General features: G+C 46.0%; 2 protein-coding genes across 5 annotated transcripts in view; one reads left to right on the forward strand and one right to left on the reverse strand.

Annotated features, from left to right (window-relative positions):
- LOC111954782 (zinc finger protein 16-like) overlaps positions 1–7,695 on the forward strand; it is a 23,409-nt gene extending 15,714 nt beyond the window's left edge. Inside the window, exons 1-2 of one of the 2 annotated variants that reach the window (XM_023974728.3) lie at positions 3,630–4,034; positions 5,917–7,695. In XM_023974728.3, coding sequence (XP_023830496.1) covers positions 3,869–4,034; positions 5,917–6,806 — 1,056 coding nt within the window. In that variant the 5' untranslated portion in view covers positions 3,630–3,868 and the 3' untranslated portion in view covers positions 6,807–7,695. Of the gene's footprint in view, positions 1–3,629; positions 4,035–5,916 lie in introns of those variants that run through there. The other variant, XM_070435586.1, reaches the window with a different exon arrangement.
- Positions 7,696–7,877: 182 nt separating this feature from the next.
- The window catches only part of prr36a (proline rich 36a), a 39,659-nt gene continuing 27,518 nt past the window's right edge, over positions 7,878–20,018 (reverse strand). The window contains exons 4-7 of one of the 3 annotated variants that reach the window (XR_011473711.1): positions 17,479–17,627; positions 14,769–17,315; positions 10,629–12,042; positions 7,881–9,372 (exon numbers count right to left, since the gene is read on the reverse strand). Coding sequence is in view for 2 of the 3 variants with exons in the window: in XM_023970154.2 (XP_023825922.1) it covers positions 11,099–12,042; positions 14,769–17,315; positions 17,479–17,627 (3,640 nt within the window). In the remaining variant the exon portion in view is untranslated. Of the gene's footprint in view, positions 12,043–14,768; positions 17,316–17,478; positions 17,628–20,018 lie in introns of all 3 variants that reach the window. The other 2 variants (XM_023970240.2, XM_023970154.2) reach the window with 2 other exon arrangements.

Consider the following 20,018-nt stretch of genomic DNA (forward strand, 5'->3'; position numbering starts at 1 on the left):
AGCTAATGCTAAAGCAGCACATTGGATTCCATTAATGTCCAGCGTTGGGGAGAGTAGCTGCTGTAAGTGTTGTGGAATCCAATGGTCTGGAAACCATGTGTTTGATGCCATTCCATTTGCTCTGTTCCAGCCATTATTATGACCCGTTCTCCCCTCAGCAGCCTCCACTGAGCGTCACCTACCATCCCTGGATTGAGGTATATTTTCAAGCTAAATCCCTGGTTCATCACTGCGGTGCTAACATTATGGGCAAACTGCGTTTCAACTTGAGAGAGAAGATACTGAACGTCAAGTCGAGTTTTGGCTAGATATGTATACTGCCCTACAAAGGCAAAGAGCAGTAACTACGCAAACAGTGAAACTGAGAAAAATGTCTTTCAGGTTTTTTGTTGTTACTGTCAAGCAAAATATGTTGTAGGTAGATYAGTGATAATGCACTGATGTACAATGCCTACAATACAATACAACGTCAAACTCCTTGACTTTTTCAACATTTTGTTACGTTACAGCCTTATTCTAAAATGGATTAAAAAAATTATCATCAGCAATCTACGCACAATACCCCATAATGACAAAGTGAAAACATTTTAATTTTGCAAAACAGAAATACCTTATTTACATTAGTATTCAGACCCTTTGCTATGAGTTTAGAAATTGAGCTCAGGTGCTTCCTGTTTCCATTGATCATCCTTGAGATGTTTCTACAACTTGATTGGTGTCCACCTGTGGTAATTTCAAATGATTGGKCATGATTTGGAAAGGCACACACCTGTCTATATAACGTCCCACAGTTGACAGTGCATGTCAGAGCAGAAATCAAGCCATGAGGTCGAAGGAATTGTCCCTAGAGCTCCGAGACAGGATTGTGTTGAGGCACAGATCTGGGGAAGGGCAACCATCTCTGCAGCACTCCACCAATCAGGCCTTTATGGTAGAGTGGCCAGATGGAAGCCACTCCTCAGTAAAAGGCACATGACAGGCCACTTGGCGTTTGCCAAAAGGCACCTAAAGACTCTCAGACCATGAGAAACAAGATTCTCTGGTCTGATGAAACTAAGATTGAACTCCTTGGCCTCGAATGACAAGCGTCATGTCTGGAGGAAACGATCTGCAGAGAAGAATGGGAAAAAATCCCCAAATACAGCTGTGCCAAGCTTGTAGCATAATTCCTAAGAAGACTCGAGGCTGTAATCGCTGCCAAAGGTGCATCAGCAAAGTACTGAGTAAAGGGTCTGAATACTTGTGAATATATATAAATGTGATATTTKATTTTATATATATTAGCAAAAATGTCTAAACCTGGTTTTGCTTTGTCATTATGGGGTAATGCGTGTTGATTGATGGAAAAAAATAATCTAATCAATTTTAGAATAAGGTTGTAAGGCTGATCTGACCTACAGTGAGCTCCAAAAGTATCGAGACAGTGACACAATCTTTATTGTTTTGGATCTGTACTCCAGCACTTTGGATTTGAAGTGATACAATGCCTATGGGATTAACGTGCAGACTGTCAGCTTTAATTTGAGTGTATTTTCATCCATATCAGGTGAACCGTTTTGAAATTGCAGCACTTGTTGTACATAGTTCCCCCCATTTTAGGGGACCAAAAGTATTGGGACAAATTCACTTACATGTGTATTAAAGTAGTCAAAAGTTTAGTATTTGGCCCCATATTCCTAGCACGCAATGATTAAATCAAGCTTGAGACTCTACAAACAAGTTGGATMCATTTGCTGTTTGTTTGGTTGTGTTTCTGAATATTTTGTGCCCAATAGAAATGAATAGTAAATAATGAKTTGTGCCATTTTAGAGTAACTTTTATTGTAAATAACAATATAATATGTTTCTAAACACTTCTACATTCATGTGGATGCGACCATGATTATGGATAGTCCTGAATGAATCCTGAATAATGATGAGTGAGAAAGTTAGATGAACAAATATCATACATCCGACCCCAACAAACTAACCTCTCCCCATTACAATAACAGGGAGGTAAGCATTTATTTGGGGGGGGGGGGGGGGGGGGGTATGATATGTGTGCTTCTGCAACTTCTGTAACATTGTTCACGGATTCATTCAGGATGTAATCTGGTAGCATCCACATGAACGGAGAATGTTAGAGGAACAAGTTCTTAGTCTCACTTAGAATTAGATGTTCATCCATGTTCTCAAGTGTCACATTTTGAAGTTGTTCCAAACGTCAAATGTCACAGTGTTTAAGGTTAAGCGTAGACATTAATTCCAATTCTTTAAGGTTAGCATTAACTCTGAATGTATATGTTAATTGTGGGTGGTATCATAGTATATCTGATACTGTGGGGTGGTTTCATAGTGTACTGTTACTGTGGGGTGGTATCAAGTATATCGATACTGTGGTGGTTTCATAGTAATCTGATAATGTGGGGTGGTATCATAGTATATCTGATACTGTGGGTGGTTCATATGTATCTGTTACTGTGGGGTGGTATCACAGTATATCTGATACTGTGGGGTGGTTCATAGTATATCTGATAATGTGGGTGGTATCATAGTAATCATTGATACTGTGGGGTGTACATAGTATTCTGATACTGGGGATGGTATTATGTATATCTGATAATGTGGTGGTATCATAGTATATCTGATAATGTGGGTGGTATCAAAGTATACTGATACTGTGGGGTGGTATCATAAGATATCTGATAATGTGGTGGTATCATAGTATATTCTGATACTGTGGGTTGGTTTCATAGTGTAATCTGATACTGTGGGTGGTATCATAGTATATCTGATACTGTGTGGGGTGTATCATAGTATATCTGATACTGTGGGGTGGTTTCATAGTGTATCTATACTGTGGGGTGGTATCACAGTATATTCTGATAATGTGGGGTGGTATCATAGTATATCTTGATACTCTGTGGGGTGGTATCATAGTATATCTGTTAGTGTGGGGTGGTTTCATAGTATATCTGATACTCGTGGGGTGGTAATCATAGTTATATCTGTTAGTGTGGTGTGGTTGGTATCATAGTATATCTGATACTGTGGGGTGGTTTCATAGTGTATCTGTTACTGTGGGGTGGTACCATAGTATATCTGATACTGTGGGATGGTATTATAGAATATCTGTTACTGTGGGGTGGTACCATAGTATATCTGATACTGTGGGATGGTATTATAGTATATCTGATACTGTGGGGTGGTATCATAGTATATATGGGTTAAGGTTTGGGATAGACTTAAAATGAAAATCTCAAAAACAACTTTGCTGGATTCGAACCAGCAACCTTTGGCACCAGAAGCAGAAAACCTTACCGAAGAGTCTGCCACTGGTGCCAAAATGTTGGAATCCAGCTAAATTGTTTCTGAGATTTTGATTTAAGCCTATTCCAAACGTTAACCATTTAGAGTTAATGCCTAACCTTAYGATTTCAGAGTTAATGGAACCATTGGCACCAGAGGCAGTTGCTTACGCCCATCCGCCATSCCCGTTCACAACACCCTAGCAGAACTGAAACCAACTTGAAGGTAACAGCTCACTGTTGCCCCTCGTGGTCGGGTTCCACGTCATCTCCCGACGTCCTCAGACATGAGTTGACGCCGATACTGACTTGTATCACAGGTGACCTGGCTGGTTTAGAAACATTTTATTCTCTAGTAAGCATCCATCCACATGGGGGGGCTGTGATGTGTTTAGGGGCTCACCAATGACATACAAACAGAAGAAGACAATACGGACGTAAAACTGGGAGAGGGTTTGTTTTGTTTGTGGCTAGTGGCTACCATTTTTCCTCGTGGACGAAGCCATACCACAGACAAAAGGGGTTAGTTATCAGTATATTTGGCCATACTAGCTTAATACCCACCTTTCAGTCGTCTGAAAATGTGTACATTACAGATGTTGCGCGTGTTCTTAAATGAGCGTTTAACTGCAGCTGCTGTGGAGATTTTCGGGGCAGTTGAGAAAACGGTAGTCGAGTACCAGGAGGAGAATGATAATCTGCGGAGACTGCTGCGGATAACCCCGGACATAAACCAATGTAGAAAAGGTTTGTATGTAGATCTACAAATATCTAGCTACAATAATGTTTTATTAACAGCTAAGTTGTTTAGGCTAACAGTGATCACCATTTTATATATATATATATATATATTTAAAAAACCGTGCATGTTGAAGTTTCACGAACATTTTATTGAAATAGAATATAGGTATGCGCACTCAGGCATGTCTAAAAGCTGTGTGTATATCTATCTATATACAGTACCAGTCAAAAGTTTGAACACACCTACTCATTCAAGGGTTTTAATATATGTTTACTATTTTCTACATTGTAGAATAATGAAACTATGAAATAGCACATGGAATCATGTAGTAACCAAAAATAGATTTGAGATTCTTCAAAGTAGCTACACTTTGCTTTGATGACAGCTTTGCACACTCTTGGCATTCTCTCAACCAGCTTCACCTGGAATGCTTTTCCAACAGTCTTGAAGGAGTTCCCACATATGCTGGGCACTTGTTGGSTGCTTTTCCTTCAATCTGGGTGGCAGATAGCCTAGTGGTTAGAGCGTTGGACTAGTAACCGGAAGGTTGCAAGATCAAATCCTCGAGCTGTCYTTCTGCCCCTGAACAAGGCAGTTAACCCACTGTTCCTAGGCCGTCATTGAAAATAATAATTTGTTTTTAACTGACTTGCCTAGTTAAATAAAGGTAAAATAAAAATCTGCGGTCCAACTCATCCCAAACCATCTCAATTGGGCTGAGGTCGGGGTATTGTGGAAGCCAGGTCATCTGATGCAGCACTCCATCACTCTCCTTCTTGGTAAAATTGTCCTTAGACAGCCTGAAGGGGTGTTGGGTCATTGTCCTGTTGAAAAACAAATGATAATCCCACTAAGCGCAAACCAGATGGGATGGTGTATCTCTTCAGAATGCTGTGGTAGCCGTGGTGGTTAAGTGTGCCTTGAATTCTAAATAAATCAGTGTCACCAGCAAAGCACCCCCACACCATCACACCWCCTCCTCCATGCGTCATGGTGGGAACCACACATGCGGAGATCATCCGTTCACCTATTATGCGTCTCACKAAGACACGGCGGTTGGAACCTCAAATTTGGACTCAGACCAAAGGGCAGATTTCCACCGGTCTAATGTCCATTGCTTGTGTTTCTTGGCTCAAGCAAGTCTTTTCTTCTTATTGGTGGCRTTTAGTAGTGGTTTCTTTGAAGCAATTCGATCATGAAGGCCTGATTCACACAGTCTCCTCTGAACAGTTGACATTGAGATATTTATTTGGGCTGCAAATTCTGAGGCTCTAATGAACTTTTCCTCTGCAGCAGAGGTAACTCTGGGTCTTCCTTTCCTGTAGCGTTCCTCATGAGAGCCAGTTTCATCATGGCACTTGAAGAAAAGTTCCTGAAATGTTCCATATTGACCTGACCTTCATGTCTTAAAGTAATTATGGACTGCCGTTTCTCTTTGCTTATTCGAGCTGTTCTTGCCATATTATGGACCCCAAATAGGGTTATCTTCTGTARACCACCCCTACCTTGTCACAACACAACTGATTGGCTCAAACACATTAAGGAAAGAAATTCCACAAATGAACTTTTAACAAGGCACACCTGTTAATTGAAATCTGGTTGAGAGAATGCCAAGAGTGTGCAAAGCTGTCAAGGCAAAGGGTGGCTATTTAAAAGAATCTCAAATATAAAATATTTTGATTTGTTTAATACTTTTTTGTTTACATGTGTTATTTCATAGTTTTGTCTTCACTATTATTCTACAATGTAGAAAATAGTAAAAATAAAAACCATGGAATGAGTAGGTGTCCCCAAACTTTTGACTAGTACTGTGTATCTTCTATAGAGATGAAGGGTTTTTATTTATATGGTATAGATAACCTCTGCTCCTCCTCGCCTTCRCTCCAGAGTCCCTTCGGTTATCTGTTGCTGTCACTGAAAACGAGGTCCCCCCTGAGCAGCAGGAGTGGAGAACCAGTCTGCAGCAGGAGGACCTAGAACCCACACAGATTAAAGAGGAACAGGAGGAACTCTGGACCTGTCAGGAYGAAGATAGTGTGTTCAAATTACCTCCAATTTGTGTGGAAAGTAAATGTGATCAGGAAAACCAACAGTCCTTTTCTCTTCCCCAAACCCAGACAGTGGAGAACAGAGACAGTAACTCTAAACCAGTGGATCTCCCACATTTTGTCACCGTTACCCACCTAGAGGGTCTCGACATTCCCAGTGACCCTCCAGATAATCAAAACTATAGCCACAGCTCATCTGTAAGCGGTGACCCAGTAGGACTTAGGCTGCTGTCACCATTCCATTACAGCCCACCACTGGATCCCAACCTATCAATGGGGGAACACTGTTCCAAACCCAGCACCACGTCTAGAAAAACTCACTGCTGCTTTGACTGTGGTGAAACGTTTGCTCTGAAAGCTGACCTGCAGGAGCATGTGACTCTAACCAAGAAGAGACCCAGCGAATGCCACCTCTGCAAGAAACGCTACAACTCCACCTGTAAATTAAAGGCCCATGTCAGATTCTGTCATGTGGAAAGACCCTGCACCTGCCCCTTTTGTGGAAAGACCTTCAAACTCAAAGGACATCTTTCCAGGCATATGAGGATTCACACAGGAGAGAAACCATTTGGCTGTGGTGACTGTGGGAAGAGCTTCATTCAGAAGGGGGACTTAATGAGACACATACTTACTCACACAGGAGAGAAACCATTTAGCTGTAAAGACTGTGGGAAAAGCTTCAATCGGAAGGGGAACCTAACTGAACATATACGGACTTGCACATACTGAGTTACACAGGAAAGAAAGTTCCCAAAGAAACAAATGAATTAGGACAAAGACATCTTGTTAGAAGATGGACAACACTCTTTGGAAAAGCAAAGCAACTCTGGATCATTCATTCTGTGGGTTTCAGATAAATCGATGTCATGAATTTACTTTTGCAAAACATTCTATGTAAAWGTTTGATCCAACAGTAGAGTAATTAAATTCATGGTCTGCTGTTCAAAGTCTCTTGATGTATTCACGTCATTATAGARGGGAATTCCTGGTAGTTTTGTTTTGGAACGTCTCGAGAATAGTCCAAGAATTTGTCCTTGCATTCGTCAGAATTTTTCAAATCTATAAACTGATCTATGGTCAAATGTGGTTCCCCTCATGGTTATGAGTAGGATTTGTGGAGGGTAAACTGATCCTGGACCTTTATGGCACAGGACTGTGGACATACACCCCCCCCCTCTGTCAGTTCCTCTTGAACCACTAAATCACCAAACATAGCACAAGTCTGTGCTAAATTGTGTTTAGGTGTTTGAAAGGGAGAACTAGTGAGACGATCTGCACCTTGAGAATTCAGAATGGTGGAACATCTATCCTCTAGCCCTGGGAAAAACCTCTCAAACCTAGCCTCAGGTATGACTGGCAAGCAAGACTACCAAAGACCAAAAACATTCTGGGCTCCCGAGTGGCGCAGCATTCCAGTGCAAGCGGCGTCACTACAGTCCCTGGTTCGAATCCAGACTATCACATCCAGCCGTGATTGGGAGTCCCATAGGGTGGCGCACAATTGGTCCAGGGTCGTCCGGTTTTGGCCAGGGTAGGCCGTCATTGTAAATAAGAATTTGTTCTTAACTGACTTGCCTAGATAAAGGTTCAATTAAAAATAAAGCATTATCTCCCTCTTGCCATTTCTTGAATGAAATGTGGTCCCGTGTAGCTCAGTTGGTAGAGCATGGCGCTTGCAACGCCAGGGTTGTGGGTTCATTCCCCACGAGGGGACCAGGATGAATATGTATGAACTTTCCAATTTGTAAGTCGCTCTGGATAAGAGCGTCTGCTAAATGACTTAATGAATGAAAATCTTTAAGTAATGTAACAAGACCATAACTAATTCAATCCGTTGCATGGAAGATCTACGCTATAGCGCGATTCCCGTTTAAGCTGACATATGTAGCATTGACCATGAATGCAGTCTCCGCAGAGCTTCTGCGCTATGMATTGAATCTAGCACCAAGGTGGTATTTGGAAAGGAGAGCTGACTTCTTTCTACGGTCAACACTTACCATGGGAGGGCAGCAGGCCACCGTTTTAATAGGTAATGAGTTGGAAGTGTTAATGAATATWTWTTTTTTTATTGCTTTTTATTTTTTACACACATTAGTCCTTCACAAAGTCACAGAACCTCAAGGAATTATTACGTATTTAAACAAGCTGCCGTAATTTGAACTCCACAACGTCAAAATGCCAACCTCATTTCAACAAAAATATTGACATTAATTACAAGGGCGTGTCCATTTAAAAATAAGACAGAACTTTACAAAGGGGTTATATTCCACATCTTTCAGTACTAGTGATTCCCAGACATGCTCCATTGTGTGAGTTCTGTAACTTGCATGATATTGTAATTTGCTACAGTGTAATTTCTACACCAGCTAGATGTGAATGTTTGTAGATGGTTTGATCAGTTACGTAAAATACAAAATGTACCAAGCGTGTTCATGGAAGCACTGGCACTGAACACAGTCTATTCACTTCATATCCCCTGATAACTATTGAAAAGATCTTTAAGAAATGCAGGCAAAACATCCTACAAAAGGTCTACAAGTATAGTGCCCACAGAAGTTCAACTGTCACATCTTGGGGGAATTTAAATAAACCATTACATCTACCATTTACCTTCATTCTCTAAAACAATATCTGCTTTAAATCTATAAATAATGTCACCAAGTTTTCATTTACCATACTTTAAAATATTCTCTACAGTACAAAATAAAAATCCAGTGGGTTCCCTTCATTGCAATAAATGGCCTGAGTCTCCCCTTTCAATAATAATATACACTAACAGTATACAAAACACTACAGTGAGGAGACATTTAAAATACACAAGATCAAGTCCAGCTTTGACCGATGCATTGTGCGCGTCCCTTTGCGATTTTGGAGTAGAAATGGCAGAGCCCTCAAATTGGAATGTACCAAACTGCCTTAGAAAATGGCAGCCACTTGGCTACACATGGAAACAGCTTGAAAAAGACACTGTGGAGAATCTAGCTACCATTTCTATAAAAAAGGGCCCTTGCTTGCTGTGCCTGTGGTGGAAAAGGGTTTGATTTCCAGATGCATATAGTATCTACTAGCCCTGGCCTCACAGCAGTGTGTGGTTGTATCAACTGTCGAGTCCATCCCTATGGTATATGAAGGAGTGTGTCTCAGCGTTCACAGATCTTCATCTCAAACCCTGTTGGGACAACCACCTGTTTCTGTCCATCCAGGGTCATTGCCCCACACACAGTGGACTMTCCTTAGGGCTCGAAGTTCAACCACAAATCCTATTGGATTTGTTTCTGCTGAATAGATGACACTCCTGTTGGAAAAAAATCAACTTCAGTGAGGCTCAATGCAAGGTCACATTTGAACACAAGTACCCTAGTAGTAAAGACGGTGTTTGACTCACGTACCTTCAGTTTGAAACCTGATCTGACATGGCGCAATAAATCAACTATTTTCAAAGGCTCTATAATCCATATTATAGGCTTAATGGACATACTCATTTACTATATTCACAATCCACTGAGGTAATTCAAATTGTTTTCTTCATATGCAGTACCTTTCCATCCAGACACGCACATAACATACATGTCCACAAGGTTAACTCTGTACCACCATCAGTAAAATATAGTTCATGACTAACCCCCCCAAAAACCCATGACTGGTCCCAAATCTGTTTGTGTCGTCTTGGCAACTCCTATGGTCTTCGTCACACCAAACTACCATAGGAGTTGGGCAGATGGTCGGCACAAACAGATCTGGGACCAGACTAGTACCCAGCAGCCTCACAGAAGAACCGGTTATATCCCCAGAGTAATCTACTCAATAGAGTCTGTGTTTTCTTACACTCTGACCCTCTTCAATTACCTATTAATTCCTCCATTACCTCATATCAATGTCATGACCACTCCCACCCCCATTATGACATCTGTAACCACAGAAACAACACCAAACATGAGGAAAACCGCCCAGGATATGGGGCCAAGTCTTCAGAACAAAGACATGAGACGGTGCTTCTGAAAACAAAAATAAACCGATATTTCCAGCGACCTTCATCAGTCAGCAGTAGCATGCAACAGAAACAACAGTCCATTTTATTAGCACCCAGGTGTATTTCACTAAGCTGGATCACAAACTAGATCCTGCGTAGTGAAATACCACCCTGAAAAATGGTGGCCTTCATCATAGAGTCGATAAATAACCTTATTCTAAACACATACGGCCAACCAGTGTTTTACCTCAGCTGGTGGAAGGCCTCTGGTTTGATGTCAGATAAATAGTTACTTGGCCCATAGAAGTAGAATCCCTAGACAGGATAAAGGCCCTCAGCAATTTGAATGGGGATCCCATGACCGTTCTAGGGATTCTATTTCTATGATTTGTTGCTCTAGAGTAAATCAAAACCGTTTGAAGCACAAAGCAAAGCATGCATTGAGTGAGTGACAGGTTCATCATTATAGGATGCTGGTCTAGTCAAGTGCAGTTTGTCATCAGTAATTCAGACCAGTAGTCAGTTAAACATCTATACTAATCAATATCTTCAGTGGAAAATAAACCACCTAGGACCCCCACCTGAACATATTGCATCTGAGATGAATCCAGTCATTTTGGCTTCAGTAAAATGGWCCATGGCTAACAAGTTGTCACTATTCTACCCAAATAGCTGGTCCAGAAGCTTCAGTCAACCAGCCTAATCAAGGTAGTAGCCTTCTGGGACTGTTGGTGTGTAACCTAACATGATTGTTTTGGCACGAGAGAGGTGTAGAATTCCAGTGTGAGTCAGTCTGTGATTGATATGACTGGGGTGTCGGTGTCCTTTGCCACCCATTCAAAAAGGTATCATGTTTGAGGATACAGTGGTATAAGTTCAGTGTATCAAACAGTAGTGTTGTATTTGCAGTGGTGTTGAATGGCAAGGAGAGGTTAAAGAGGTGGTGTTACAGCAGTGATGTGACTGACAGACCTTGAATAACATTGGTCGTGAGTCGTCACTGTGTGCGTGTACACACACACACACACACACACACACACACACACGTCCCTCAGTGGTGTGTCTCCAGCTCCACCACTGTCCACTCGCCCTGGGGGGACTGGCCGGGGGCCTCCGGGGAGAAGCTGCTGACCGACGTGACCGTGGCTGAGGGAGGGGTGAGGGGGGGCAGCAGGTTGGGCCACAGGCTGGCCTCCAGGGGGCTCAAGGTGCCTCCTCTGCCCCCGGGCAGCAAGAGCAAGGAGGAGCAGCCGTCGCCCGTCAGCAGCAGGGTCTGGTTGATCAGCTGCTGGACAATGTCAACTTTCTTCCCCCAGTCCAGGTCCAGGGGAGGGGGGCATTCTGGGGAGACGGTGGGTGGGGAGGCGTCCCGGGACTCTTCCTGCTCGGGGGAGTCTGGAGAGGGACTGAGAGTGGAAGTGGAGTTGCTATCGGCTTCGTCCAATACCTCTCGACGGTCACTGTTACTGTCAACCTCTTTCTCCAACGGGGCTTCTTCGCGTTGTTCGAGCTGGACATTAACCTCAATTTCCTTCCCCTCCTCTTCATCACTCTCCAGGGCTTCATAAATGGTATGGAGACCAGAGGAAGGCGAAAGCAGCACTGTTGCCTGACCTTTTTGGGGCTGTTGCGGTGATGTCTGCTGTGCCTGCTCCTCCAGCTCCTGCTGCCACTGCATGATCTGCTGTCTCTGCTCCACCTCCTCCCTCAGCGTCTTCTCCGCCTCCCTTTTCTTCATTTCCTTCTCCTGCTCGCTCTTCTTCCTCGCCTCTTCGTCGTTTTCTTCTTTGGGTTTGCCCTGCTGTTCTCTGCGTTGCTGCAGCTCTAGTAGTTGTTGCTGGTGCTGTTCCAGTCTGCGGAGCTGGGGGCTGGCCTGCAGGCGAGGGCTCCGGGGGGGTAGGTCAGCACAGGTCAGCCTGGGTGGGGTCAAGAGGTCACAATGGGGGTTGGGGTGGTGGTCGCGGCGGTAGTGTGGCTGGGGGAGCGCGTTGAGCCCTGCGAGGAAGAAGTGGAGATCACCCGGTGGGAAGCGTGTTAGAAAGAAAGACGTACAAGTGAGAGGGAGCAGTGCAGGTCAGAGCAGATAACTGAGACTGTGGGTATTGTAGTCTACCAAGGAGACGTTAGTGGGAGGAGTATAAGACTGAGTGATGTAGTGTCCTGGTATTCTACACCTAGTAGAAATGTAGCTTCGAGAGATTGTGATGTGTGTTTGTGGCTTGAAAAGTGATGTATTACTATTATATTGTACAGGTAACTGCCAAAATAAAGGAAACGCCAATGTCTTAATAGGGTGTTGGGCCACCACGAGCCAGAACAGCTTCAATGCAACTTGGCATATATTCTACAAGTGTCTGCAACTCTATTGGAGGAATGCAACACCATTCTTCAACGAGAAATACAATTTTGTTGATGGCGGTGGAAAATCTCCGGCGCCGCTCCAGAATCTCCCGTAAGTGTTCAACTGGGTTGAGATCTGGTGACAGACTGCCATGGCATATGGTTGACATTTATGCTCATCAAACCATTCAGTGACCACTCGTGCCCTATGGGGGCATAGCCATGGTAGCCAAAATAATGGCCAACCCAGCATATTTAAACATGGCCCAAGCATGATGGGATGTTAATTGTTTAATTAACTCAGAAACCACACCTGTGTGTAAGCACCTGCTTTAATATACTTTGCAATCCTCATTTACTCAAGTGTTTCCATTATTTTGGCAGTTACCTGTAGATTTTCATACATTTCTGGCATAGTGGCTGTTTGAATGCCAAATTGACAATTGTAGCTAGGCCTAATGGTTTAGGATAGCCAACGTGTGTCAATATACGACTACTGAACCCAGGAACTACCTCCTCACTCACATGATATCATCGGCAAGATGTGCAACATTGACAGCCTGAAAAGCAAAGCGTGTAAAAAGAGGTGGGGACAGGGGTGAAGTGAAGCAATGGGGGCACAGGAGAAATGGTGACAGCAATGGTGACAGCAATGGTGACAGCAGGGAGATGGTGGGAGGGGCGTGGCATTGGCTGGGGGAAGTTAAAGCAGAGAGAAAATATAGCAATCCATTTTGTTAACCTTTTCAAAATATGACTTCCCAAACAAAATATTCTGATAGTATTTTTGGGGTGCAAAAGTTGTGCAATAAAAGCGGCTTCCTGTATATGCAGTAACTACCAACGATAGTCTTGTGAAATAAAAAATAAAGAAAAGCTTGTGAGCAACCAACCATTTCCTTCAGTCCCTGTGGGGAGCTGGTGAGTAAGTGAAACATGCAAGACAAGACCTTTCAACCATGCATCAGTACATAGACAGCAGCACCACACGTGAACTGGACTGCGTCTGAAATGCCACCATATTGCCTATATAGTGCACTACTTTTGACCAYGGCATTATTTAGGGAATAGGGTGCCATTTCGGACCACGCCCTCAAACCAAAGCCAATGAGTGTCAGTCAGTGACATGCAAACAAGGCGTCCCAAGGGTAAAGTAGTTAAACAGCGCGGTTAAATGGTGTGRGGTGGACATGCACTTGTAGACATAACAGAGATATRTCAAACAATGCAGAGGCCAGGCAGAACGGAAACGAAAAGGCAAAACACACATTACTCGAAGAAAAGAAACACGGGTGGGTGTCCTCTACTGTTTGGATGATGGGGAACCTTCTTGATGTCGTTTCTCAGTTAGTCTGGTGGAGGAGAAGGAATCCAGCGGACCAAGGAAGGGTCACCCGGAGGGGGGGGTCACAGTACAGAAGAGGGAGGAGCAGCTGAGGGGAGGTGGGAGTTTGACATCCTTCATAATGTCTCTGTTGAGCCCTATTCTGGATGGTGGGAGTAGTGTATGTGAGGATGTAGGTATGAATGCTTCCTTGCTGGGAGACCATTAGTGCTTTTGAATCCATATGCCCCACATGTATATAATGTCTCCCACATAAGGTTTCGACACAACCTTGACTCCCATGTTACAGGACTTAATTTCTCTGATAAGTACAAAATGTGCCATCCAACTCCCCAATCCCCACTTGAATAAAACTGTCCGGGAGAGAGGAGTCATGTTAAATATCTAATCTTTATTTAAAGCTTGGTAATGGTAAATACTCCAAAAGGACAAACGTAAGAAAGAGGGGGGGGGAGGGGCAGTCTAACCTTAAAGTGCAGAATGAAAGGGGGAGTGCTTGGGGGAGGCGGACAGATGTTTGTTTCTTAATGATGGAAAACAGCAAGAAAATACAAAATTAACATTCATCTGCATTTTCTTGTTCAGTAAAAAAGTATCGGATAAATACACAAAGTTTAACATTTCATTCCACATTTTCTTTCGTTATGTTTCTTCTTGGTTTTCTTAAGAGCTGCGTCACAACAGCCCAGTCAATGCAAATCAAACCATGCCAGTTCATGTTTCAGATCTGTTCATTAAAAAGAAAAACACACATTCTAATAGTAATAGTCGTAGCTATTGCACATACAGGAGTTAAGCCATATACTCATAAGGTAATATCATACGAGGGAAGTGGCACTGCTGTATTTAAAGTCTTTTTCTTCCCTTCCCTATTTTTGCTCAGTTTTTTTATTAACATTTTGATCACATCCACCCCAGTTGAAGGTTGGGGACAAAACAATGATGACTAAAACAGCAAAGAGGGCTCTGGGGAGGGGTGGGTAAAAGGTGTGTTACTGGGTATGTAGGGAAGTAGGGGGGGGGGACTATACGTTACCTGTGAGAGAGTTCTCAGTGTTTTCACAGACAGTGGAGTAGTAGGGCGGTTGGGTGACACGGGGGCCCTCCCCGAGCTGTTGGGGGGCCGCAAACAGCGTGGGGTCCAGGGGTTTCAGATCCCCCGTGTCCCCCAGCTCTGCCTCAAGCGTCCCACACAACATGTACTGCTGCTCCTCTGGGTTGGAGACTAGAAGGGAGTCTGCCGAGGCAGCCTGTTGGGGCGGTGGCAGGGTCAGCTCCTGGATGAGCGACGGGTCCTTGGCCTCCTCAGGCAGCTCCTCCAGAGAGAAGATGCCGGGGCTCTTGGCGCAGCTCTCAGCCGTGGAGTGGGTATTGGAGTTGGACGCCGTCATGTCGTAGGCGTAGGATGCCGCCGAGTTGGCAGACTGGGGTGTGTCTCCACCCTCTTCTGCACCGCCGCTGGTCTCCTCCCCTTCCTCCAGGGCAGACAGGCAGCGCTGGGTGCCGGGCTTGCTGTCGAAGGTGGTGTTGTGGATGCCCTGGCCCAGCTCATCCAGCTGGGCCTCGCCCTCCGTGTCGCTGGCCTCATCCTCTGTGGTGGAGGACGAGGGGTTGGACATAGGTGCTGTGGCGGGGTCCCCTGGGACCTCGTTGGCTGGCAGCGTCTCTGCCTCCTCCCCCTCTCCGTCCTCTCTCTCCAGGTGGATTCCCAGGTCCTGGTTCTCCAATTCAGGCTGAAGGGAGAGCACGGGGACCAGGGCGGCAGGCAGGGTGTGGAGTTTCCCCCCCTCAGAGCGGGACTCCACCCCGGAGCTGCTGTTGTAGTCATAGAGCTCCTCTGGGGTGCTGGTCTCGCTGCTGCTGTGGACAGCCAGCTCCGTAGCGCTTAGGGTGCTGGAGTGTGACATGCCGCGTCCGGAGGCAGCTATGAGGGACAGGGACTGCAACGGGGCTAGGGTCTCTTTTTCAAGTGGAGATGCAGGGGCAGGCTGGTGTGAGGGCTCGTGCAGGGCTGGAACAAATGGTGTGGCAACCAGCTGCAGCCAGGGCTGAGCGGAGTACAGGGTGGGTGTATCCATATCAGCCTGCCAGGGGTCTGAAGAGGGGCTGGTAGGGGTCTGCAGGGGGGCGGCTGAGGCAGCCTGGGGGTGTGGCTGGGCCCAGGGGTCACAAAAGGAGCTAGGGTTGGGTTGGTCCCACTGGGCGGCCAGGGCAGAGGGCAGTAGTGGGGCAGGCGGGGCTCGGTTCAGGTTGTCCAGTCTCTCATCCTCCGCAAAGTCATCCTCGTCTGCATTCCCGTAGCTCTCCAGCCCGCTCTCAGTCACCCCCTCACTAGCCATCTCCACATCTTCATCATCCTCATCCTCGTCATGCCTCACTCTTCTCGGGTCATCCGTCCGTTCCGAACCCACCTCCATGTCGCACACCCGGTCTCCGTCTTCATCGTAGTCATCAAAATCATTGGTCGGGATGTCGGGCACCTTCTCAAAGTCAGGCGAGCCGGCCGAGGCAGACATGCCCTCCATGTCGATGGCACCCTTCAGACTGGCGTCTCCTAGGTCATCCATGCTCTCCGTGCCCTCCAGTACGCCTGGGGCGCTCAGCTCCGATACCCCCTGCTGGCTGCAGCTCACCTCCTCAGAGTCCAGCTCCGATAGCAGAGCGCCGCCTGCGCGCCACCCCGAGCCCGCAGGGCCGGCTGAGCCAGGCCTGGACTCTTCTGTGGGCTGGGTGCCGCTCATTTCTGACACGGACACCTGCTGGCTGCCCTCCCTCTCCTCATCCTCTTCTTCATCCATGTTGAGCTGAACTTTCTCTGAGGCATCCGGAGGGCTGGGTGTAGCCCTAGCAACTGCTGTGGGGATGTCCTGGGATAAGGTCTGGTCTGGTGCTGGCTGTGTCGGGGCTGCTGGGACGGTCTCTGGTTGTTCAGATATCTCATCCCTGGCAACAGTGACTAGTGAGCCCTGTGGTGGAGCAGGAGCCAGCCTGAGTGGGCTCTGTTGTGGAGATGGAGAAGTAGTATCCTGAGGAGTTGGGGCTGAAACCTCTTCTCTGGGCTCCAGGGCCACTGCTGGTGAAAACGCAGACACTGGTGCTGGGACTTCTGAAGCTGCCACTTCTGGCTCTGCTGCGGCTCTCACGGCAACTGTTGCCACGGCAGCTGCTGCTGTAGCAGCCACTGCTGCAGCTGATGTGGCTGCAGACTTGGGAGCTCCAGGTCTGGCAGTGAAGGGCAGGACAGACTGGGTTGGTTTGGAGGCTTGTTTGACCGACTGGGAGATGGTGCTGCCCACGGGCTTGTTGCTGGGGGAGGCAGGGGGGGTCTTGCCCTGGGGCTGTCGTGTGGCAGGGGGCCGCGTGGTGGGAGGGGCTTTACGTGTGGGCAGTGGCTTGGGGTCCTGTGATTTAGGGCGGGCTGGCTTGGTGTCTGRCGCCTTGGTGGGATGGGGCCTTTTGGAGGCAGGCTCGGGTCTGGAGGCTGCAGTCGCTTTAGGGGGGTCAGGTTTGGTCGTTTTGGTAGTGGCGGATGTTGCCGGCTTTCTGGCTGCGGCAGTGGTTGCTGGTCTGCTGACATCTGTAACTGAGCAGAAATAATTTAAACATGAATATCTCTTCCCAACTAAAAATATAAATGGTACCTTCTCAAGTTGATTGAGATACATACAGGTGATGCTCAAGACCAATCCTAATAGAATCAAGTGGGTTACATTCATGGTACAAAACAACTTGTAAGGCATGTGCACCTTTCTTGGCAGGGCCTGTAGGTTTGGGTGCCTGCACTGTGGTAGTCCTGCCAGTAGAGGGGGCTGCGGTGCCAACTCTGGAAGCTGCAGGTCTGCTGGAGCCTGGCTTGGATGTGCCCATCAACAGGCCAGTGTGACCAGTGGCAGGCCTGGGGAAGAACACATTTTATTTATTTAAACCAGGTAGGTTATGGAGAACACATTCATGTCACAATAACCTGACCAAGAGGACGCAATGATGGGCTCCCGAGTGGCGCAGCGGTCTAAGGCACTGCATCTCAGTGCTAGAGGCGTCACTACAGACCCTGCTTCGATTCCAGGCTGTATCACAACCGGCCGTGATTGGGAGTACCATAGGTCAGCGCACAATTGGCCCAGCGTCACCCAGGTTAGGGTTTGATCAGGGTAGGCCGTCATTGTAAATAAGAATTTGTTCTTAACTGACTTGCCTTGTTAAATGAAGGTCAAATAAATGCTTTAATTAAAATGATAAAATAATGCCGACAGAGGGCTGGCTCGCTTCTAGCTCCTAGGAAACTTTGCAGTATTTAGTTTTTTTAATGTATTATTTTTTTTACATTGTTAGCCCAGAAAAATGTGTGTCTTACATACAGCCGGGAACTATTGGATATCAGAGGTGGTAACTCACCAACACCACCAGCATTACGACCAGGAATTCGACTTCCCTGAAGCGGAACCTTCGTTCGAACCCCCAAGGGCAATTGAAATGATTCCAGAGGCTGACCCAAAACAACATCGGCGGAGGAGAGGTACTCGGAGCGGTCTTCTAGTCTGACTTAGGAGGCGCGCACACCAGCCTCCTCTTCCGAGTGTATTACTAGCGAATGTTCAGTCTCTGGATAATAAAGTTGACGAGCTCAGGGCTTCTTTCCAGAGAGACATCAGGGACTAACATACAACCATGGCTCTCTTGAACTGAGAACCCAACTGGCTGGACCGACTCTACACTGTATGTATGAATGTCCTAGCAATGTCCTACTACACTGATGTTAGCACAATTAACACAGATAATTCCTTAAATTTGACAGACACTTGAGTCGGTCCAGCCAGTTGGGTTCTCAGTTCATCACGCAGACAGGAATACATATCTCTCCAGGAAGAAGGTCGGGGAGTATGTGTCATGATTAATGACTCATGGTGTAATTGTGATAACATACAGGAACTCAAGTCCTTTTGTTCACCTGACCTAGAATACCTCAATCAATCAAATGCCGACCGTATTATCTCAAGAGAATTTTCTTCGGTTGAGTCACGGCCGTGTATATCCCCCCTCAAGCCGATACCACGACGGCCCTCAAAGAACTTCAATGCACTTTATGCAAACTGGAAACCACATATCCTGAGGCTGCATTTATTTTAGTTGGGATATTAAAGCAAATTTTAGGAAACGTCTGCCTTAGTTCTTTGAATATATCGACTGTAGTACTTTTAGCGCTGCTAAAACTCGACCAGTTACTCCAACATCCAGGATGCCTACAAGGCCCTCCCCCGCGCTCCTTTCGGCAAATCTGACCACGACTCCATTTTGTTCCTCCCTTCCTATAGGCAGAAACTCAAACAGGAAGTACCGGTACTAAGGACTATTCAACACTGATCTGACCAATCGGAACCCACGCTTCAAGATTGCTTTGATCACGTGGACTGGGATATGTTCCGGGTAGCTTCCGAGAATAATAGACGAATATACTGATAGTGACTGGGTTAATCAGGAAGTGTATAGGAGATGTTGTACCCACTGACTATTAAAACCTTCCCCAACCAGAAACCGTGGATAGATGGCAGCATTTGCGCAAAACTGAAAGCGCAAACCACTGCATTTAACCATGGCAAGGTGACTTGGAYTATGGCAGAATACAAACAGTGTAGTTATTCCCMCCGRAAGGCAATCAAACAGGCAAAACGTCAGTATAGAGACAAAGTGGAGTCGCAATTCAACGGCTCAGACACGAGACGTATGTGGCAGGGTCTACAGACAATCATGGACTACAAAAGGAAAACCAGTCACGTCGCGGACACCCGACGTCTTGCCCCCGGACAAGCTAAACACCTTCTTCGTCCGCTTTGAGGAGAACAGTGCCACCGACGAGGCCCACTACCAAGGACTGCAGGCTCTCCTTCTCCGTGGTCGACGTGAGCAAGACATTTAAGCGCGTTAACCCTCATAAAGCTGCTTCTTTAACCTGTCTCCTGCCCTTCATCTACACTGACTGAAGTTGATTTAACAAGAGACATCAATAGGGGATAATAGCTTTCACCTGGTCAGTCTCATGGAAAGAGCAGGTGTTCCTAATGTTTGGTGTATGACTTTGGTTCAGTACCATTCGATCAGCTGCCTAATGTAGGCTAATAGGCTTGGGACTTCTCTATGATAAATTCACTCTAAKCCTGAAGAAAGCAGTAGTGGTTATTCACTTGCTCAGTGCTCCCCATACAGTAAGCTAGAAGAGTCAAGGGCCGTCCTGCACTACATAAAAGCAATTTCGAGAGGTAACAGAAAACCATTAACAAGGCCCATTCAC

Source organism: Salvelinus sp. IW2-2015, linkage group LG1 (assembly GCF_002910315.2).
Source record: "Salvelinus sp. IW2-2015 linkage group LG1, ASM291031v2, whole genome shotgun sequence".
NCBI lineage: Eukaryota > Metazoa > Chordata > Actinopteri > Salmoniformes > Salmonidae > Salvelinus > Salvelinus sp. IW2-2015.